This window comes from Camellia sinensis, chromosome 10 (genome assembly GCF_055761805.1).
Source record: "Camellia sinensis isolate YWXY chromosome 10, ASM5576180v1, whole genome shotgun sequence".
NCBI classification, from domain to species: Eukaryota; Viridiplantae; Streptophyta; class Magnoliopsida; order Ericales; family Theaceae; genus Camellia; species Camellia sinensis.
Genome location: NC_138970.1, coordinates 135,119,471 through 135,144,019, shown reverse-complemented (window position 1 = coordinate 135,144,019; position 24,549 = coordinate 135,119,471). Strand labels below are relative to the sequence as shown.

At 33.4% G+C, this 24,549-nt stretch overlaps 1 protein-coding gene across 2 annotated transcripts in view; it reads left to right on the top strand.

Moving 5' to 3' along the window:
* Nucleotides 1-10,202: 10,202 nt before the first annotated feature.
* LOC114290804 (chaperone protein ClpB4, mitochondrial-like) overlaps nt 10,203-24,549 on the top strand; it is a 40,656-nt gene continuing 26,309 nt past the window's right edge. The window contains exons 1-4 of one of the 2 annotated variants that reach the window (XM_028234781.2): nt 10,203-10,695; nt 15,095-15,313; nt 15,380-15,617; nt 17,662-17,857. In XM_028234781.2, coding sequence (XP_028090582.2) covers nt 10,429-10,695; nt 15,095-15,313; nt 15,380-15,617; nt 17,662-17,857 — 920 coding nt within the window. In that variant the 5' untranslated portion in view covers nt 10,203-10,428. The remainder of the gene's footprint in view (nt 10,696-15,094; nt 15,314-15,379; nt 15,618-17,661; nt 17,858-24,549) is intronic. The other variant, XR_014342644.1, reaches the window with a different exon arrangement.

Below are 24,549 nucleotides of genomic sequence, written 5' to 3'. Positions count from 1 at the left end.
CGAATTTTACATAATATGTTTCATATAAGTAACTTCTAATTTGTAACAAATTTCATATCTTAAAACTTTCTCACACTCATTTTTACTTTGATATTTCATTAGAGATTAAAATATATATATATATATATATATCTATCTTAACTATAGTGAAGCAAAGCAGTTTTGAGGGTGGATTATAAATTTTAAAGTTTAATCTGCGATTAGCAGATAGAGCGGTGCAAATTGATGTGATTTTAGTGGATTGAACGGTATTTTGCACAGCCCTAATTGTCGCTGCTAGTATTCAATGATTTTTCCAGTGTCGAGAACTTTTCAATGCATGTCTTTATCGGCAAAAAAGATTAAACTTTAAAATAAATGACATATGACTCCATAAGAATGGATTTTTCACCAATTAACCCTTTTTTCTTTATAATTTTAAATATATCAATTTTATTCTTTAATTTTCTTATTGTATTAATTTAGTCTAAGGATTTTTTACAACTAGATTTTAATCTAATTTTTAAAGAGGCGTTATTAATTAAATTAAATTCACACATTATAAAAATTTAAAATTAATATTATTAAAATTATAAGGATTAAATTGATACAAATGGAAATCAAATGGGTAAATTACATTTTACCCTTTTATATTTAGTCATTTTCGCACTTTGGCCCTTAAAGTTTGTTTTTTCACTTTGACCCTTCATGTTTCAATTTTTTCTCAATTTCCTCCTAAAATAATTTATGTTCAAAATTAAATAGAAAATATCATATTAGTTGTCACATAATATAAAAAATATACTATTATATTGGAATTTGAGTTTGTGTTGGAAATATGAGTTAAATATATTAAAATATAATATGCTGCATAACTGTCAATATATCGACTTATGTCTAATTTTGAACATAAATTAGCTTTTCAAGTAAATTTTTTTAAAAAAATATTCTTAAAATATAAAAGGTCAAAGTAGGGGGGAAAAAAAAAAAACTTCAGAAGCCAAAATAAAAAAAGTAATTTTATTTACACCACCATTTTAACTCGTTATAATCCCAAAGTTGTTTATTTATTTATTTATTACAATCTCATCCTTATCTAAAATGACCAAAATAGCCTCAAAATCCTATACCTAATTTCTCAATACACCTATTAGTCACCACTATGATTTCAACCAACCTCTGCCACCGATGACACTATCCATTGTCGTTGGTGCCACTACCTACCCCCTTTATGCCCCATCTCCAGTCCCACTCCACCTCCTCTTCATCTTCTTTATCTTCTTCTCTAAAACCCTATAATTGTTTCTATTTCTTAAGGGTTCGCAATGCAGGTGGTTGGGTTGCTATGGACGATCGCGCAATGAAGGCAATTGGATCACAATGAAGGGTCGCGCTACGAAGACAAGTTGTTCACGGTGGTCCCAATGGAAGTGATGGTTAGCGGCGGAGATTGGGAAAGAGAGTCGCAGCGATGAGAGACTGGAATGAAAGTCAAATACGAGGATGAGAGGTCGGTCGGAAATGTGGCGAAGAGTATGGCTGGTTCGCAAGGGAAAAGTAGTTGTGGTAGTTGGTTGTGGTGGTCAAAAAGGGGAAGCGATGGTGAAGGTGGTCACAAGAAGAGAAGAGCTAGGGCTCTGGCTCACCAGTGGGAGGGGGGTTGCAGTTTGGTGGTCAGAGTCGCCAATAATAGCTGCCGCCGAAGTCACCGACAGTGACTGTCGAAGTGGGGGTGCGATCTAGGGTTTGAAAAATGAAAGGAAAGAAGATAAGGGCAATCTTGGTATTATGATAAGTGTAAAGAGAAAAAGATAATAGCTGTCGCCGAAGTCACCGACAGTGACTGTTGAAGTGGGGGTGCAATCTAGTGTTTGAAAAATGAAAGGAAAGAAGATAAGGGCAATCTTGGTATTATGATAAGTGTAAAGAGAAAAAGATAAAATTGATTGTGGTGTAATGAAAAATTAGGTGTAAGGAGACAAAATTATTGTATAGGTAGAATTACCCAAATAAAAAAGGGATCAAATATAAACGGAGCAAATTGTAATTTACCCAAAATCAAATAGACTGTGAATATTACAAGAACTCATGACTTGTGACCTGAAGAGTTTTGTTTTCCCCTTTATCAGTGATCAAAATCCTAATTTCATTGGCGCCATGATTAGGCCGTCTAGATTTCTCTTGTGCCAGGTTTGTCGACGAAATTAGGCCTCGTTTAGGGACTTGGGTTTGTAACCAAAAAGTTACTATAAGTTATCACATCACTTTCTCTACTTTCTGTATGTCTTTTTGTAAAAACTCAAAATTTTAATTAAAATAGTCAATTCCCAAATATGACCTTAAGCTGTAGATCTCGGCACCCACAAGATTCAACTGCATACTTAATTAAGGGTTAATTACATTAATGGTGCTTAAAATATACATATTATTACACTTTAATTTCAAATCTATCGATTGTTCCACTTTAGTCTCCAAAATATGTTATCTGTTACAATTTAGTCCTTATTGTCAACGCGACTCAAAATCAGTAATAGGAGAAGAAATATTTTTGAAATTTACAGGAAGACTCAACAAAATTAAAATGACCAAATATACACATGATCTAAAAGTGTGCATTTTGTAACATTTTTATTTCTAAAATATATTTTTTGTTTCATTTTAGTCTCAAAAGTCTATGCTTTCTTGCATCTTTTGTCCCTAATCTTTTAATTTTGTTGCCTTTTTATTATAAAAATACTCCTATTTCCATTACTAATTTTGAATGGCGTTGATATTAAAAATTAAAGTGTAATAGAGCGTGTGTTTGATGGACTAAAGAGGAACAACAAAAAAATTGAGAACTAAAATATAACATGACACATACTTTGGGGACTGTTTATGTAATTAACTCCATATTGTATATAAACATGGTTGCTTTGGGATTTATTATTTTTCTTAAAACAAAGAGTACATTGAATGATATTTTAATTACAAAAATGCTGATGCTACAACATTTAGGTAGAGAATTTTGTATAAAAAATTTTTTTAACAATAGTACTTTTCGGATTGTGATTCTCTCTATTGCATATTTGTAATGACGAGGTTCCATTACATCATCCAATAGTGAGTGTAATGATTTATTTTAATTTAAATTAATTATAAATTTACATTCCTATTTCGTAACCATTAGATATGTAATGGAAATTCTCTATTACATATATGAAATGAAAAGGATCAAAATCCATATTTTTCGGTTTAAATTATATTTTTATAATTGATATTTGGTGTTGAAAAATGCTATTGACCATGAAAATTTACTGTAACTCTTATCCTTAAAATGGTGTAGATTTAGAAATGGAATGTTCGCCATACCTACTATAAATGTTGTTTAAAAATACTATATGGACCATTGCTTTATCTTTTTGAATAATTTTCCGTGTAATTTTTTTGGGTATATAAAATATTATTGTTTAACGTTAGTATTAAATAGGAATTAAGGACTGAAAAGGTGTTGCTGGACCTATTAGGCCCACTTTTATGCCCTATTTCGATAATCTGAATAGTTCAAATTTTAAAATTCGTCGAATTCTTACAAAAAATCAAGTCGATCAGATAACAACAATTACTTGTTCATTTCAATCTTGTATAATTCATTTATTTTATCACCGTTCATTTTTTTCATACAAAACTGATCCAAACTCGTGGTTGTCGTTATTAGATCGACTTAATTTTTTGCAAGAATGATGTGCTTGATTAATTCTAAAATATGAATAGTTTAGATCATCGAAATAAGACCCAATAGTGAGCTCAATAGATCCAACAACACCTCTCCAGTCTGATTAAGGACGAGAGAGAAGCCAATCCTATCAAATAATCCATTTGTTTTATGCACTGAACAATAGTATCATATGGAAGGCTCATCGGGTGGTGGCTTCCAACTACGTTGGCCTGTATAATTCACAAGGACTTCTCTCATGATCCTTTCAGTTTCCCAATTCAATTTTGTGCTTAGAAATTTGAACTGGCCTCATTTGGTAACTTTGAATTTTAGTCGAAAAGTCACTATAAATTATCACATCACTATAAATTATCACATCACTCTCTACTTTTTCTGCATATTTTTTTGTAAAAAGTCAAAAAATTACTAAAATAGACTGTTCCCAACCGAGGCCGATGTAGGATTGGCAACAATGAAATCAATTCTTTGCTCCGTTAACTCTTCATCTTCCGTTCATTTCTACTATATAAAAGGCCAAGACCACTTGGTTGACAACAACCATAGATGGAGATAGAGCTGAAAAATATGAAGGCAACAATATGTTTCATTATGTTTTGAAGAAGCTCAAAGAAGCCTTTCATTGGCTTATATCCAAAATCAAAAACTTCTTTCAAAAGGCTTACTAAGTGACAAAAAGCGCTTTTGACAGCTTTGCTAAAAAAGTTCAAAGAAGCTATTGTCAAATGCAAGACCAAGATTGACTCAACCATTGCAAAAGTTAAAGCTTACATGTTTTCAATTTTTGGCTTGTTTTGCTCTTCGGTGTGAAAGCTGAATTTCGGTACATTGAAAAATTTGTTGAGTTCTTTGGTGGAGTAGTTGCAGAAGCTTTTTGGCTACGTGAAGGAGTTTCATGAAATTAATGAGTGAAGCTGTGTTGGTGTATGTACAATTCATGTGATGATGACAAAACATTTTTGGAAGAGTATTCACCCAAAAAAAACGTTTTTGGAAGAGTTAATCAGTCTTATATTTGAGATTTTGGGTATAGAGCAGAAAAGCCAGCCACATGAATTCTGTTTCAATCTTGGGAAATTGGTGAAAGAGAAAATTGACAGGTTCTTGAAAAAAAAAAATTCAGTAGTTTGGCTGAGTATCCATGAAGGAGAGGCTTGTTTGTTGATTTATGTCTTATTGCTTTGTTAGTTCTCTTGAATTGAGTGTATCCTAGCTTTCAAGAAACAAAACAAAACAAAACAAAAATTCTACTATAATGTTTTGAATCTAATTTGTGTTTTTTTGGGATGTTAATTTAATGGACAATTGGTTTATTGAGTTATTTGGCCGTACATAATTTCAATTTTGAGGATTTATCATAATTGATCAAATTAATGAATTTAAGAAATATTGTGTGGTTGACAATAATAAATTTTTGGAAATATTACTCATAAATCTCATTTTAGTAAATGTTGCTCTAATTAGTGCTAGGTGTTTTTTCTTAAACCATTTAGTTCTTTTTATTTTTGATATGATATATGTTTTTGATATATTGTGTATGGAGTTTACATTTTTGCTCATATTATGATTTCATTTTGATTTTGTCATGGTGTGAATATATTCTCTCTCTCTCTCTATCTCTCTCTCTCTCTCTCTCATTTCTTTAACATCATCTAAACCCTTCTCTCTCCTCACTCACTCACTCTCTCTCTCGGAGTCGCCTTCAACCTTGTGCTGCCACTTCATACCTCGATGTCGCCGCAGGCGCTGTAGATCTTCAAACCCCTCTCTCTCTCTCTCTCTCTTAGTCGTCGAAATCGCCGAGCTATAGATCTGAGCATGCCATCGCCGAAGCTGTAGATCTAAGTATGCCTCATGCCGCCGCTCCACAATGTTGTTTCCGGCATCGACGATCGAGATCTAGAAGTCGTAGATCTATAGATCTTCTCTTTTTTTGTCATCGATCTGTGCTGTAGCTTTTTCTTTTTTCTATCACCGGTCTTCTCTTTTTCTAATCGTCTTGGTTCCCAAAAGGAATTGAAGTCTCGGTTCCCAACATCATCAATGACATCATCAACATCAGCAACATCAACTACAACATCAACATCAGCAACATCATCAATATCAGAAACATCAACTGCATCATCAACATTAGCGATATCATCAACATCAGTAATATCAGCGACATCAGCGATATCAGCGACATGGGTTTTTTGTGGGTCATATGCTATGTTATTGTGTCATTCAATATTGGAGGGTCAACATTGTCAAATGTGATTTTTCAATCACACAAAATGAGGATCCCAATCACTAACGTTGGGATACAAACCCAGAATGTTCCATAATATCTAGACCGTTTTGTTCGGAAAGGAGGGAAATCATAAAAAAACCTATAGTAAGCTTTTAGGCACTTTTGTGATTATAACATCAGTAAAAACTTACATTTGCCTTCCACCAAAAAAAAAATACGTGTTTAATAAATAGGTATATATGTAATTAACATTTAAACAGAACTTATCAGCCTACAAAATAAAAGGTAGGACCAGATGGTTCAACAAATTAAAATTTGAGATTTATTGGTGCTTTGCCCTACTTTTTTAGTAGAGTTCTTTAAATTAAATCAAGATTTTTGATAAATAATTGTATAGCATGATTTCATAGAGGGTTCAATTCTTATGAGGTGAAATTTGATATTTTTGTAGTGGTTGAAGTCTAATTTAATATAATATTTTTTATATTTATAATTGTTAAAAAAAATGAAGTTACATATTTGTTAATAAAAGTCAAAGTGGGTTGTGCATTTTGATCCCATTATTTTATACCCACCTAATTTTATATTAAAAAAAAAGGGAAAAAAAATGAAAAGAAAGAAAGAAAGAAAGAAATGAAGCTACTCTTGCAGCACTTAGGGGGTGTTTGGGATACAAATTTTTGGCTCAAATAGTAAATAGAGATAAAAAAAAATTAAAATGGTCAATAAGATAAAATATCATATCTAAATTATAATTATTTTATTTTTTCTCTCATAACTTTCAAATTAACTATATATATAAAAAAAAACTAAAAAAATCCCAAATACAACGATCATGTTTAGTTTGTATTTATGAAACAATTTTGAAAAATAATTTTTTGAAATGAGTACAAAATTTAAAAATTTGTTTAGTTATATGTTTTGAAAATAGTTTTAGAATTTTAGATGATTTAATTATTTTTTTGTTATTGAATAAATATGTGAGAGAAAAAGTGATTGTTTGATGTGTAATAAATAGAAAAATGATTTTGATTTTTTTTTTCCTAAAAATTTTCAACCAAATAACTTTTTAAAAAAATTTCTCAAAATTTTTTTCTTAAGAAACAAATCAAACAATGCTAACTTTTTTAGCCACTTTAAAACAATAAAGACACTAATTAAAATAGCAAAGATCCAACCGAGTGTCATCCGACAACCAAAAATTTGCGAGGATGATAATAATTATTTTAGAAATTCTAAGAGCATTCATATCAGTGTTTTCAAATTTTTAGTTAAATTATAACATAAAAAGTCTTTTTTTTTATTTTATTTTAGCTAGTCATCTCACTACATCAAACTCTCTATTCTAACTCAATCCTATTAAAATATTTGTTATTCTTTTTTTTATTAAATTGGTGAGCTGCCGGTCAAACAATTCTTATGTTTCTTTGTAAAGGCAAAATTGAAGGAAATGTAAATAAAAAAAAATTAAAAAATGCCATTGACCGGTTGACTGGTCGGACGTCCGGACAGACATCCGGTAACACACATGTAGCGATAAATAATACCTCACTTGTTGTAGTGAGATATTGTAGCAGTCACAAATTTTGACAAGCTGTAAGCGAGACTGATAGAGGTCGTTTTTTGAAGTTTATATTGCTAGTTTAGCTAAGAAATGATTTTATCAATGCTGATGCTCTAACGAGTGTGTTTAAAATTATAAAAATCTTGAAGGCTTTACAACAAATTTCCAGCACTTTTTAATAGTAATAAGGTGGTGTTTGGCAAGTGGTTTTAGGGTTAAAATAGTCACAAAAAAACAAAATATGCTATTTTAGCCATAACAAACAAAACGTCACATTCAACCCATAATCATTACACTCTTCTCTCACAAAAAAAGTCAAAAAAGGCAAAAAACTCTTCCCAAACTAAGCTTTTTAGCCCAGGCTAAAATAACAAAAAAAGCCAAAAAGCCAACCCACTTCCCAAACGAAGGCTAAATATTCTAACTAAAAACAGGCTTGTTTGGCGAGTTAGGTTTTAATTTTTTTTGGATCAACATTTAGAAAAAATAAATAAATAAAATAAATTAAAATAGTCAATAAAATAAAATATTATAATTTGAGTATGACATTTTATCTTATTAGACTAAAAAATTTATTTTATCTTTTTATAATTATTTTAGTAAAAAAAAATGACCCGTTTAACTTGTGGTGCAAATTGGGCGGGTTCAACCCGAGCAACCCGAACCCAGTCCGAATTTTTTTCGGGCTTGGACAAGATATTTTCAAATTCGGTACGAGCTTGGGCAAAAATTTAGAAACCCGAATTAAATTTGAACAACTTGAACAAAAATGTCAAACAATCCGAAACCCGAATTATACATATATAGATATATAAAAATATTAAATATACATATAAATTATTAGCCATTACATGATATTAAAGTAATTTAGATTATTAAATCATATTGAATATATATTATTATATATACAAATATACTTTTTTTATTTTCACTCATAAATTGTAAAGACTATTATAGTGGCATCTCTCTTACATTATATAAATTATTTATTTTGATAGTATTAATGATTTTCTCTACAATAAAAAAAAAATGTAAATAGAGTCAAATTTTAATAATTTAATAATATAACTGTAAAAAAAAAAACTAAAATTCATTTACAATTCGAGCAACTCGGACAATTCGGATTTAACTTAGGTTGAGCTTGAATATTTAATCTCGGATTATAATTTGGGTCTGGACAAGTTTGGATAGATCTCATTACAACTTGAATTAGACATAGACAACTTTCCAACCCATCCGAACCCGCCCGAATTGCATCCTAATTTAACTTATGCAAAGAGGGATAAAATCAGTCTGTTTAGTTTGAGTTTTCTAGATTAAGTTTTTTGAAAACTGAATATTTTGTTTTTCGTGCTTTCTTGTTTTTAGTGAATATTTTAAAAATTTTAAACGTTTTTATTTTTTTATTTTTTAGATGCACCTTACTTAGATGTATCTAAAAAGTAAAAAAATTATGAAAAAATATTTTAAAAAATTAATAAATACATAAAAATATAAAAAAATATACTGAATTCCATCCTTTGATACCAAAAGGGACGGAAGTAGGAATATTAGAGAAGAAGAGGATGGAAATAAGATAATTGCAATAGCACAAAGAAAATAATCAAAACCAAATCTTTAAAATAAAAGTTTAATAACTTACAATTGTTTAACAAAAGTAGCACTGGATTGCTGCAAAATACATGTTTAAACAAAAGCATATTGACTAATTGATTAGTTGACTAGGTGTTGGTTCTCACTTAGTTCTCACACAGAACTTTTATAGTTTTGAACCTCTGTCCAAAAATGATTTAACCATTGCAATTTATAGAACGAAAATTAACTATGCAGCATGTGACTTGAGATGGATCATGAGAGCAGCTGACAGCACATAGGCAAAAGCAAGCTGTCTGATACTTTCGGCGGATTGACAAAAGTTGAAGCAACTTTTAGCAGATTGATTGAGTGATGAACAGTAAAAGTGAATATTGACTTTTTACTATTAATTACTTTCGGTGGAGACATGTTAATAAGGGAATCAATATAAATACAAATTGACAGCTTTTCTCAAAAGAGTATTGATTGAAGCTAATTTGTATTTATATGGAATCCAATGCAGGGTTGACTAGGCATATGGGTCCTGAGCATCTTGGAACTCGGGTCCATATTGGTTTTGAGTAGTTGAACCTTCAAAAGAGCTTGAACTGTCTGAACTTTCCTCTAAATTGTTGTTATCCGAATTATTCGAATCTGACTGGGTTTCAACTTGGTCAACAAATAGACGGGCCATCTTGAGAAGGTCATCTCTGTATGACTTGCTTTTAACTTTGGGCTTAACTGGAGATACAGGAGTTGTAGATTTAACCTTGGACTTTGCTTTAGCAGATGTGGGTTTTGCTTTATCCTTTGATTTTGGCTGAGCAGAGCTGGGCTTAGCAGATTTGGACGTCTTGGGCTTGGAAGAACTTGAAGTTGGGCTTCCAAGATTAACAGTAAGAAGTTGGCTTCCTTGGGTGATTGAAGCAGTTGGGTTCTGCTGAAATACAAAAAAAAAAATAATGAATTCTTATATTTTTTTTATATTTTTGATATTTAGTAAATTTGTAAAAAGCTTTTTTACAAATTTTTGACTTTTTAAATATATTTATATTAGGTATATCTAAAAGTTAAAAAAGTTATTTAAAATATTTAAAAAAATTATTAAAAACAAAAATCACGAAAAATAAGAAAAAACTGTTTTCAAAAAAACGAGACCCACCAACTGAGAAGAGAAACCCAGAAACTCCCTCACAGTTCCTAGAAACTTCCAAATGCTTTTTGCCTCTTCCCCAAGCTTCTCCACCCTTCTCTACTAGAACAGAATAACCCCCCTACACAAACTTCCATAAACCACCTCTTCTCCTCAAAACAAAGAAACGAAAGAATTACAAACCCTAGTTTTGCTTCCACTTCTGCACAACTATGGCTACCTCCAGGACGACCTCCACTGCGAGGCTCACAAGGTCAGCTCTCTCCGCTCTCAAGCCCTCGTCTTTCTCTCAATCTCGACCCGCACTCTCTCGCTGCACTGAAATTCTCGCAAATGGTTCGGAGAATTTCTCAACGCGGCCTCGAATCAATACTGGTGTTGTGAAACCATCATCGACCTTCAATGGCAGAGGATTTGTTGTTCCTCACTTCCAGTATTATTCCTCACGCTCTTATTCCACCGCCGTCAACTCTTCTCAGGTAGCTTTCTTTATCTTTTCTATTTTGTGTGCATTTTTGTTTGTTTTCATTTCCTGTTTACAAAATCTTTGGGACTAATTTCACTTTTTAATCTATCACAATTTTTATGTATTTATTTATTTTAATTGTCTTTAAACTATCAATTTTGTATATTTAGTTTTGATTTGTGTTCATGTGGTCCAATTAGACATGATTGTACAAATCCATTACAGTTAAAGCTTAATTTGATGGAATTTGATTGGGTACTAAACACCCTTTAAATTAGTTTGTAAGGTATATTTTGTTCAAAATAGTAAGAAAAATGAGTGTTTTATTGTATGATTTTAGACAGTTTAAATCTCATCAAATGAGGCAGTGTTGGACCACATGAACAAAAATTAGAAACTTTAGGGATTAAACAGACGAAAATTATAGTTTATGAATGAAATAAGAAAAATGGTTGTAGTTTAGGGGATGAAAGTGAAATTAACTGAATCTTTGTTTACTACTATTTTCTTTTTGGAGGAATGTCATAGTTGTATACGACACAAACATACATATATCCATAAACAAACATTTGTATGAATATAAAACAACACATAATTGTATGCTGACAAGATTTGAAATTTGGTATGGGAATTCTAATACACACCTCATAAAAAAAATTGTACATATGCATCTTTAATTTCAGCAGTTGGATATAAAAAATTGAATTGGAAACATTGATCATAGCTAAATATTGTCATTACCCATATCACTTTGGGCATAGACCGGTCTCTAGTCATAACTAAAAGTTGGCACTATGGGGTTGTGTCAACACACCACAATGCGTTGCTTTGTATCTTTTGATTTGACAATTTGCTAATGCTACCACCACAATGGTCCATAACCAAACACCACAATTGTTTGTGGGTAACCACAATTTTGGCCATAACTTCCATATGATATGCATGGTGTGTGTTGTAGCATCACCCGGTTTGGTATTTCAAACATTAATTTGTTATTTTTTAAGGAGAGTCTTGACCCGCACTTGAAAAGCATGTAAGCTGTAACACCGACATGAGCTCATCTGTATTTTATGAGTTTCTTGCAATGGGAACATGGTGATGGGAAGGATTTTTGATTAGAGGCAACCATTAATGTGTTTTTATTTTCTATATGAACTGTTGAACATCCATGTGGAGTTCTTCCTTTCTTTCTTTCCCCTTTTTTGTAGGTAGCTTTTAGAATACCCTTGCATTAACCATGTGCCTGCTTGAAACCTCAACTTCTAAGTTAGGCGTTACAACTCCAACTGCATATCAACAAATAGTTGCTGGTGAGGAAGAGTTTCAGGAGTTCAGTTAACCTTGGTCTTTGAAATTATGGCAGAAAAACAAAAGAACAAAAAAATGGTATGTACAATTGAAGGTGGATTTTTTTAATGATTAATTAGAAAATGGAAACATGTTAAGCATGGCTGGAAATGTTTCCAGAGAACAATTTTTTTTGTTTTCGGGAGTTTAGTTAACTTTGTTTTTGTTGAGGGTCTTGAAATTATGTCTAAAAACAAAAGAACAAAAAAGGAACAATTGAACATGGTTTTTTGTAAGTGATTAATTAGAAGATGGAACCTATTATGCATGGGTGGCTAGGAAGCATGGATACGGATGCGGTGATATGGCAAAATTTGAAAAATTATGATACGGGCACGGCGGGAATATGTTCGTAAAATGTATTATTTTTACAATTTTTAGTAGTGTGCTCTACATAAAAACAAAACCTAAAGCAAAAGACAACTTGATAAAAAAGGAAGATTCCTATATAGTTAAGGGTCTTCAAGGTTAATAGCTTCAACTTGTTCCACTTGTTGAACCTAAACTTCCCGTATCCGAACTCATTTCCTAAAATTTATAAATTTGGTAAAGAAATAAAACAAAACATTAATGTAGTTATCTTTTAGCATGAACATAAAAAAAAAATTCAGCAATTCAATTCAATTCAATTAAATCTCTTACATCTTTAAAGAGATAATCTGTAACAAGTTACTGAAGGGAAAAACATAAATTAACATTAAGCAAAAGAGGCAACACAGGTATAGAAAAAAAAATTAAGAGTAAATTTTTGGTTACTATTTAACAGGACTAGAATAGAGTAAATGCACCTCAGATTAGGATTGCCTTTTAGCTTCACTGCAAAAAAAAAGAAAAAAAAAAAAAGATATTCAAAGGGGTCAGAGACGGAAAGAGTGAGTGAGATTGAGCGAGAGGGAGAGACAGAGAGAGTGAGTGAGATTGAGCAAGAGGGACAGAGAGACCGAGTGAGAGAGAGGGACAGAGAGAGGGAGAGAACGAACCTTGATCGACTCCTCCTCTTCCTCCTCCTCCTCCTTGCTGCTGTTTGCGAGCCTTGAGCTAGGGCTTGGTTGATTTTATTTTTTGTTTTATTTTAGATTACTTTTGTTATTTTACATTTTGATTCCATTATAAGTTTTTAAAATTATTTTTTCGTCCCGCCGTATTCCGAAAGTATCCCAAGTGTATCCCTGAAGTATCCTCGCATATCCCAAATGTATCCGAAATTCAAAAAGTTTAAAAAAAAAAATTTGAGATACTTTTTTACCGTATTTGATATGTATCCTGTCGTATCGAACGCCTATCCGTATCTGATACATATCCAACACGCATACGAGGGCCATTCTGGAGTATTTGTGCTTCATAGATGGATGGAAATGTTTCCAGAAAGCAATTATTTTATTTTATTTCCCAATTAATTGCTTTACTTAACAAGAAGAAATGACATTTCAACTTATCTTGTTTCTTGCTATTGAACCTTTGAACTTATTTTGATTTCAAAAAGGAAAAGTTTTATTTGGACAGTATATACATACCCACTTTAGGAAAGAAACAAGATTAGTGTTTGATATAGAATATAAGACCATCTCCAATGGTTACTCAAATCTATCCTCAAATTTGAATTTGTGAAAAATCACTCATTTTCCTGCACCAACGGTTTCATCAAATAGGTATCAAATTCAGGATTTTACTTTTCTTTCATCAAATTGAGGACCAATGTGCTTTTTATCAAATCACTGTTCGTAGCCGTTTGATTTTCACCACTAGATATCCCTCCAGATATCCTCGGATGACCACTTCAAGGCAAAAATTTGTGAAAAAATTACGCTGATCGGTCGACCCCTTGGATGACCACCTCAAATCAAAAATTTGTGAAAAATTCACACTGGTCGGCCGACCAGCTAGACATCTACCAGGGTCAACCAGTGTTCTGATGAAGTTTCAAATGTTTTCATTGGAGCACTTGATATCAAATGAAACTTTTACTCCAAGTTTTACTCAAATTTGATGAAAAATTTGATGCACCGTTGGAAATGCTCTAAAAATCTCATGAAAGAGTAAATTCAAAGAAGTGGCAATATTTGAAAATTGACATGATTTTAAAGTGAAACTGATAGGAATTTTATATAATAATGTTTCTAGTATTATTAGAGTCTTATTTTATGATTATTTTTATGTTTTCTAGAATTTTTAAGTTAAGGGTATTTTGGTAATTTTTATTGTTGTTGTCATGGGTTATAGGAGTCGCCCATGGGTCATCTTGGGGGTCAAGTTATTTAATTGAGTTTTATGTTTCTTCTTTGGTCTTAAATTAGTTTTGAAAGTCTAAAATATTATAACAGTTTCTATTTTTAGGTCTAGTTGGTTGAGGAAGTCTCTAAAGTCTATATAAAGTCATGTAATGCTTTTAATTCAATTGAGTTAATATTTTATAAAAATTTGAGGGCTTTGAACCTTCTTCATGGATTGTGTGATGCAATCAAACCCTAAGTGTGATCCTATGGAATCTGGGTGTGACGCTTAGACCTATCTTTCTTCTTTCTTCTTTCTTCTTCTTTTCTGTTTTAGTTTACTCTTCACGAATTACTGTTCACAGCTTCATAGCAGCCCCTAAACAGTGCTAAAATCCCATATTTTCATGCTTTAACTCTTATCTATTTATTACCCTAAACAAACCGTACTTGTCCCCTATATTCTTATTGCAATTGCAACCATAAAATCCAATTAAAATCAGCCCCAAAAGACTAGATTTGTTGCTGTTCCAAGATCATAGTCATTTGAGAATTGATAATAAGAATGCTTGCTTGAGAGTTTTGATTGTGCTTTTTGAGAATGGACTCAACAAGATCAATGTCATATTCCAACTCAATTTAATGAATTCTCTACTTTTAGTGTCTATGCTGCATGTATTCAGTCATAAAAACCTCATCAAATCGAATATGCTTCTTGTAAATTTTTCCTTGGGTTGATTTCTGATCTTCTTTTCGTTCTTCCATTTGCGTTCCCCAGAGATTTTTCTTTTCTAACAGTGAGATGCAACATATTTTTCTAATCCTTTTGTATGTGCTTAACAATTCCTTTATCAGATCAATAATTCAGAGTTCACTGAAATGGCATGGGAGGGAATCATTGGTGCTGTGGAAGCAGCACAAGCTTTGAAACAGCAACTGGTGGAGTCTGAGCATTTAATGAAAGCCCTTTTAGAGCAGAAGGATGGCTTGGCTCGGAGAATTTTCGCAAAGGCTGGTCTTGACAACACATCACTTCTGCAAGCTACAAATGATTTTATATCTCAACAACCAAAGGTATGCACATGAATGGTTTTCAAAAGCTAGTTGCTTTGGAAATATGGTCATCTATTTCTGTGGCAGGTGGTGGGTGACACTAGTGGTCCTATATTGGGCTCGCATCTCAGTTCCCTTTTGGACAATGCAAGAAAGAATATGAAAGAAATGGGAGATGCCTTTGTGTCTGTGGAGCATTTAGTGTTGGCATTCTATTCAGATAAGAGGTTTGGCCTGCAATTATTCAAGAACCTGCAGCTTAGTGAGACGGCTTTGAAGGATGCTGTTCAGGCTGTTCGTGGCAGTCAGAGAGTAACAGATCAAAGTACAAACTTGATCTCTTGTATTCTCATGGTTATATGCATTTCTATTCTACAAGTATAAGCATGGGGAAAAAAATCATTTGAGACTTGGAATTTGCAAATAATTCTATTAAGTTTTTTAACGCAAAGCATATTGAAGTTAGAAACATAAAAAAGCAAGAATCATAGAAAGAATATCTATGGTGAATCGCACGATTCACAACTGATTCTTGATTCAATTTACTAGTTACGATTCATGTGATTTTTGAAAGTATTGTGTCCAATAAATTTTGACCCTTTTTTACTTTATTTATTTATTTTATTATTATTTAAAAATAGTCGAGTGACATATTTATTATGAAAATAACCAATACCTATGTATGATTTGTTGTTATTTTGGTGGTCAGAGGGTTTTTAATAGGATTCAATCTGATCTAGTCAAACCCACCATGTTCATAACCTTTTTTCCTCATTTTTTTTTTTTTTTTCAAATGATACATTTCCTAAAGATGTTTAAGGTTAATATTACTTGAACCCATGAATTATCTATGGCTATTTAGTGAAATAAATATGTTTGGTTATTACATGGGTCAGGTCAATCAAACCTAATGGTTCAAAAACTATTGTTTTAAAACTTGTTTTAAACAATAAGCATACACTTCTTTTAAAGTGTTTTGAATTTTAAAAAAAAAGGATTCCACTTAATTCTTGAATTTAAAAAAAAAGGATTCCACTTAATTCTTTCCTCTTAATATATTCTATATAGGGTTCCTAGGTCTATTTTTTGTATGCCAAGAGAGATTATATTATGATTTTTGAATAATTTTATGGTTGGATCCTATTTGGACCCATATTTGTTGCTATAAAGACAATGCCTTCTCAATTAGACGGTGTAATCATGTCCTTATATAAGAATTATTTTATAACATGTACCAAAATCAATTTATAATAATAATAATAATTATTATTATTAATAATTATTATATATATGATTATTTAATATATATATATATATTTTTTATAGTTTGTATTGAATCTTAATGATTCTCGATTCCTGGTATGATTCACAATTCACAACGTTATAATTTTGATCGACCATACGATTCTTGACTTGACAACTATGGATAAATATAACATAGATGCCACTCTTGGAGAAATGAAGGCTCTGTTTGGTGCAGCTTTCGAAAGTTGATTCCACCTTTTGGTTTGAGTGTGGTGTTTGGTTAGAGTTTTCAAAAATGGATTCCACTCCCATTTCGAAAACACATCTATCCGGTCATCCTCTCGGACGTCCGGCCGGTTGATTGGAACAGTCTTCGTGTTTTTTTTTTTTTTTTTGGCACATGTTATTTTTATATTTTAGATAAAAAAAAATATTTTTGGAATTGTTTTAAATTTTTTATGAGCTTTGAATAGAATTTTAGATTGTGTGTTTGGTTATGAGTTGTAAGTTTTTGAATCAAATATCATGTCACATTAAAAATTTCAAACTCAATTCAAAACTCTTTTCAAAACTTATAACCAAACAAATTTTCCACACTAAAATCATAATTTCAAAACTCACAAACTCAAAATACAACTCTATTCTCAAATCATAGTTTTAAAACTCTACCAAATGCTACTGAAGTAGCCAATCTCCCATCTCAAATTGGATAACTTTGCTAGGAATATTAGTTTAAAAAAAATAAAATAAAATAAAAAAATAAAAATAAAAAATAAAAAAGAGAAGATAATTGGTCAATTTTGCAGTTCTTAAACATTTAGTTCTGAAGTTGTATCTTTGTTTATATAGTTTTTCAAGCATGAAAAATGAATGAATAGGTTTTCTAGCAAAGGAATGTATTTGTTTAAATGATTTTCTCTCCTTTATGTAGAATTGACTCTTTATTCATTGCTTATTTCATATTCTTGTACTTCCTATATAAAATTTAAGCTGCATAAGCATGTGCGATGTATTTGTTTCTATTTCTTTCTTTATCTCCCACTATATTTGAGTTATGATCATCTGTGCTTGCAAAGGTTCTTTGCTAACTTGTGGTCTACTTACACAAATGATGTTTTATTTAGATCCTGAAGGCAAGTATGAGGCACTTGAGAAATATGGGACTGACTTGACTGAGATGGCTAGGCGTGGAAAACTTGATCCAGTTATAGGTCGGGATGATGAAATAAGGCGGTGCATCCAAATATTATCTCGTAGAACAAAGAATAATCCTGTCATTATTGGTGAGCCTGGTGTAGGGAAAACTGCGATTGCTGAAGGGTATGATCTTTATACCTTTTTGTTTGTTTCTTCTTTGGGGAAGTGGAGTCCATTATGGTAAATTTATTCATTTTTTGGAGATAGTACACGGTATTAGTTCATTTGGTAAAATATTATGTGCAAAATTTTTAAAGGCGAATGCGTAATGTGAGGCATTTTAACCCTCATGAGGTGAGCCGTAAGCCTTTAAGGCGTTGATGCATAAGCATGTTGAATTTTCATTTTTTATATTTAGTAAATAATAAAAATTAAATATAAAGGTCTAAGTACTTTTCTGCTCAAGATGTTGAATATTTCACTTCCCTTATTGAAAGTGAAATTGACATTTTTTAATTTAGTAATTGAACTTTTCACTTGAGCATTAGCTTTGTATTTTTTCTTGATTGGTCAAGTACTTAATTTTTCTACATAATATAGTTCCAAAAATAGTTATTTTTTTATTTTTTTGTTTAAATCATCTACTAGACTAAGTTTAACAAGAGCCTCAGACAAGGCTTTTTATGTGCTTATGTGCAAAAGGTGTACAAAGCACAACTAAGGCACATGTCTCAAATTGTGATGCGCAAGCCTTTGGGAAGTATAGCCTGAAAATCGAAGTTGTGATGTGTTTTACCTTAGCCTCGCTTGGAGGCGAGCCTCAATGAAGCCTTTTGAAACTTTGATTATTTGAGTAGATTGTCTGGTTGAACCACTAAAATCTTTTAATAAAACTACTTCACATTTTATGTTAATTTGAGTGTTTTCCATGTTAATTCCGTTTTAAGATATATCTATCTATTTATATAAAATATAAATTTCTACTAGTCAACTTTGTTCATTTTCTAGTTCCTTAAGGTTTTATTTGTACTATCTATTGAAAAAAATAAGGGAAAATATAAGATTTTAAAAGAAAGTTGTCCTTTCACATTGCTAAATATCAAATAATGGTCCTCTCCTCTCTAAGGTTAAGCATGAATGCTTTTAATAAATTCTTCCTAGAAGATTTCTCTTGAAATGTAATTTGTTTTAGCATTAGAGTTAAAAGGCTCATTGATACTTGGTAAAGAATAGTAATGGATGGCATAACAACCAAAAGAAAAATAAGGCTATAATTGTTTTGTAAAAGAGTTGCTAGAATTGAAAACAACATACTCTACAAAAATGATAGAAAAGCTTACTCCGCGACAATGAATGTTGCTTGGCTTGTGTCATTGATCATACTGGGTGATTGCTTGTTACATTTTTTTTTTTTTTAATTTTTAAAAATGGGAGTAAGTTATTTTATGTTAAAAAAGATTACTTCAAAAGTACATTTCAGATTGAGAATTTTACTTCCATAGTTTAGTTAAGGGTAAATTATATTTAACATCCTTGAAGGTTTGCTTTTAATACAAATTCTTCCCTAATGCTTTGTAAATTAAACAAACTCCCCTTGTCAGTGTTTATCGATTGACAGGGTTAACAAAAATGATTAAATGACCTTTTTACCTTTTAATCATTTATCTATTTTCCGTGGTGCCGTTATTTCCCTCTTTTCATATTTCCCACCTCCCACTACCTCCATTGTCATCTTCCACCTTCTATTCCCAACAACCACGTTCACCCACCCCCACCACGCCGCTACCTTTCCCTTTCCACCCCCACCTCCATCTTCGCATACCCCCAATTGCCACCTTCCCCTTCTATCCCCAACTAACTCCTTTCCATTCCTAGCCGCACCTCACCCTTAACCTTTCCCTCGTTCACCTTCGCTACCCCAAACCATTGGCTAACAAAATCAAGCTCAAGTCAAAATCAATTACACAAATCAATACCAAACCCAAACCCAATCAAATCAAACCATACGCAAAATGAAAATGAAAATAAAATCCTAATGGCAGAGATTGATTGGAGAGAGAAGGGGAAGGGAAAGGTGGTTGTGAAGTGGTGTTAGGCAAGGGAGATGAAGGATAGGGGAAATGGGAGGTCTGTGATGGGGGAGGGGAGAGAAGAGAGGAGAGATGATCTGTGATGGAGGGAAGAGGATGATTATGGCAGTTGACAAAGAGGGAGGTGGTTTCGGTGAGGTGGTGGGAGGTGTTGTCGTGAAGGGATGGGAGGTCAAGGTTTTGAATGAAAATGGTGGGGATGGTGGTGACGGGTTTGGTGGAGCTTGTGATATGGGAGCTTGGGGTGGTTTTGTGAGAGTTTTAATGAGAGAGAATGAGGGAGGCAGGAGAGGGGAAGAGATGGCCATGGTGGTGGGCTTTTGGTTCATGTAGACACAAATTTTAAAACATGAAGTGTTTCAACACATTTCCAAATTTTATGTTACAAATGTTCACTGTTTAGTCTTTGGACTAAATAGTGTTGATTATTTGAATAGCAGGTTCTTATTTCCGATCTGTATTTCAGATCGTTAATTACACATTTTCATACAAATGAAACCTCCGATTAATGAAGAATAAAATAAACAACAAAAGACAATTTAAGAAAAATAAATATTTTATTGAAATTATTATGGGCTTTGAACCCTCAAATACAAAATACAATTCTTGGGTTTGGAACCCTTTACCTATTCATCGCCATTAGTAGTGAATGTGTCCGTCACCTCAATGGCTTGAGAGTTTGTGTGTAGGCTTCACCTCCTTTTATGAGAAGGTGAAGATATTTCTTGGATGCTTTGCTTTGAAAACCCAACTTGCAGATTCTTCAAACTTGTCTACTGCATAATTTGAGGCCCAATACTATGAGAAGAAGCTTCATTTCGACAAAGTTTCTGGCGAACATGAACAGTTGTCTGCTTCAATTATCAAGTCGGATGAGCACATTGCGGGTCTTAATCAAAGGATTATTCAAACAAAAGAGTTACTCAAACAACTTGAAGAGGAATTGTCATCCACCCAAGCGGAACATGCATCCTTTATGTGTGATTTTGCACAAGTTTCCAAGAGTGTTTCTAAATCAGAAGAAGACGTGCAAACTGCTCTGAATGTTTTGAGCCAACACAAGAAGAAGAATGGACAACACAGTGTTGTGGAACGTGCTTTTGAAAGGGCCAAGGCTTCTCTTAATGAGTGAATGCACTTTTATTTTATTATTCATCCGAACATAATGTATTTATGAAATTTCGCTCAGTGATAGATTTATTTGTTATATGAAATTTCTCAATACAATAAATTGATTTGTCTTATTTTAGCCGTTCACAGTTTATACTCTTGTTGGCCAGGAGTATCCAATGTTTTACCACCTTAGATTTCGATGGGATATTTTAGCAGTTTAACCACATACAATACCGTTGGTGGTTTTTGACTTTTGTTTGGCCGTACACAGTTTATACTCTTGCAAGCCAGGAGTATCCAATGTTTTACCACCTTAGATTTCGGTGGGATATTTTAGCAGTTTAACCACATACAATATCGTTGGTGGTATTCGACTTTTGTTTGGCCGTACATAGTTTATACTCTTGCGGGGCAGGAGTATCCAATGTTTTACCATCTTAGATTTCGGTGGGATATTTTAGCAGTTTAACCACATACTATACCGTTGGTGGTTTTTTTTTTTGCCTAGGCCGCCCTTTCGGGTTTTCAACCTAGCAGGCTTTCTTAAGGGTAATATCTCTTCAAGAACCTTGCATTGGTTGGGGGAATGATTCTATCACCATCCATCATTATCAACAAATAGGCCCCATTAGAATAAACCTTCTCAATCACATAAGGTCCTTCCCATTTGGGCCCAAGCTTTGGTTCTTCGTGAGACTACTATGGGTGTTCTAACCATTAGTACCAAGTCTCCCTTTTTAAAGGAACGAAGCCTCACTCTTTTATTGAATGCATTTGCCATCCTTTGTTGGTAGATCTCCAAGTTCTGTTGAGCATACAACCTTCTTTCATCCAGGGTCTCGAGCTCAGCCAACCTCACTCTTGCACTTTTATCTTCTGTTAAGGACTCTTGTATTGCAACTCGCAATGATGGTATTTGAACCTCAAGTGGTAACACGGCTTCTCCAAAAACCAATGAATAAGGGGTTGCTTGAGTAGGAGTTCTGTGCGAAGTCCGATAAGCCCATAAAGCTTCTTGTAACTTTTCGTGCCAAGCTCTTTTGTTCTTATCCACCATCTTCTTGAGAATTTTGCATAATGTCTTGTTGAAAGCTTCTGCCAAACCATTGGCAGGTGCATGATATCTTGATGAATGGTTGTTTTTGATTTTGTACTTGGCAAATAACTTGTTCAAAGCATCTCTCCTGAATGGCTGTCCATTATCCACGATGATACTTTTTGGAATCCGGAACCTGTAAATGATATGGGTTCGGATGAACTCAGGCCTCGTTTGGGAACAGGCTAATTTAGTAACTTTTTGGCTCTTTAGCTAAAAAGGTAGGTAAAAAAAACTTGTATGTTTGGGATGACTTTTTGGCTAATTACGAAAAGATGCGCAAAAAGTAGAGAGAAAAGAGAATCTTTGACTTTTTGGTATGGGTTGTTGGCTTTTTGGCTAATTTAGTAACTTTTTGGCTAATTGACTAAAATAGCCTCTTGCCAAACGAGGCCTCAGAGACAACTGTGCTTTTTCTATCCTTTAAAGCCACTGCCTCTGCCCATTTTGAGAAATAGTCAGTTGCAGCTAGGATGTATCGATATCCTGCTGAAGATGGAGGTACAAAAGGACCAATAATGTCCATACCCCATGCTGCAAATGGCCAAGAACAAGTTGTTAAATGTAAAGGCTCTGGGGGTTTGTAGAGAAAGTTCCCATGGAATTGGCAGACTTGGCATCTTCGAGCATAACCTATGCAATCTGCAATCATAGTCGGCCAATAGTATCCCAACCGTTTTAGCTGCATATGTAATTTATGACCACTTTGGTGTGCCCCACATACACCTGCATGTATTTCTGCCATTACCTCTTGAATACGCTCCTTGGCTATGCACCGCATGAACATTCCATCCAAAGACCTTTTGTATAACCCATCCTTCCACGAGACGAATTTGGTAGCCCTACGTCTCACTTCAATTCTTTTTATTTTATCTTCAGGTAGCCTACCATGTTGGAGGCGAGCTATGAATGGTTCCCGCCAATCCTCCTCGTTTTCTCCTTTCGTGGTGACGACCAAGATAAGAACTAAGTCAGAAACTTCTTTTAAAGGTTGTAACACCCTTCTTTCACCTACCGTGATAGTAATTGTTTTGCTATCTGGTAGGATGAGTGATGCAGCCAAACTTGCAAGTGAATCAGCTCGAGCATTTGTTCTTCTCTTCACGTGGAAAATATGTGTTTTCCTGAATTGCGAAAGCAATTGATCATCCCTTTCATGATACGAGATGAGACTTGTTTTCTTAACAATGTATTCTCTACGGAGTTGCGTTACCACCAGTTCCGAATCTCCATAAATTGAGAGTTTTTCAATAGGAATTTGTAATGCCAATTCTAATCCAACAATTATAGCTTCATATTTTGCCTCATCATTGGAGCATCCTTCACTTAAAGGCGAAAGAATGGGTAATTATAGCATTGTCTGGAGTCACAAACACAATTCCAATTCCAGCTTTATTGTTTTTAGGATTTTCTTGCTTCTTGCCATCTGGACTCCTTGAAGCTCCATCAAAATACATCTCCCATCCTTTTTGAATTTCTACTTGCATAACTTCTTCATCTGGTAAATCAGTTACTAGAGGTGAGTCATCAGATATAGGATGTATTGCTAAAAAATCTGCTAGAGCCTGCCCCTTTACAGCTCTTTGGGGAACATATTCAATTGCGAATTGTTGGAGAATTACAGCCCACTTTGCAATTTTCCCTGAAAGTATGGACCGTGAAAGTATATATTTCAAGGGGTCTGCTCTTGATATCAACTTGACTTCGTGTTCCAGGACATAGTGCTTTAGTTTTTGCAAGGCGAACACCAAGGCAAGACATGTCTTTTCGATAGGAGAATAATTGACTTCTGCCCCAACCAGAGTATGACCATGCTCATTGTGTTGTGCCCACAGTGCCCCTAACGAACCATCCAGGGCTCTTATGTACAACAAGAGTGGTTTCCCTTTTATTGGGCTCATGAGTACTGGAGGCTTCAAAAGATACTCCTTAATACTATTAAAAGCATTTGGCACTGTTGATCCAATTCAAATGGAACACCTTTTTTCATCAATCTTGAGAATGCCAAGCATCGACCAGCAAAGTTCGAAATAAATCTTCTGATATAAGCTAACCTCCCTTGTAGCCCCTTCAATTCCCTTAAATTTCGCAGAGGAGGCATTTCAGCCATGGCTTTAATCTTAGTAGGGTCAATTTCAATCCCTTTGTTTCGAACCACAAACCCTAGAAATTTTCTTGAGGAAACTCCAAATGCACATTTTAGTGGGTTCATCTTGAGTTTGTATCTCCTCAAACGTTCGAAGATTCTTCTCAAATCTTCCGCATGGTTTTCCTTCTCCTTTGTCTTGACGACAAGATCATCAACATAGCATTCAATGGTGTCATGGAGCATATCACCAAAAATTACAGTCATCGCCCTTTGATACGTGGCCCCAGCATTTTTCAGGCCGAAAGGCATTACCTTATAGCAAAAGACTCCTCTCGGAGTCCTGAATGAAGTCATTTCTTCATCTTCAGTTGCCATTCGGATTTGATTGTATCCTGAGTATCCATCCATAAAAGACAAGGTTTCATACCCAGTAGTTGCATCTACAAGAAGCTCAGTGATGGGCAAGGGAAAGTCATCTTTAGGACAA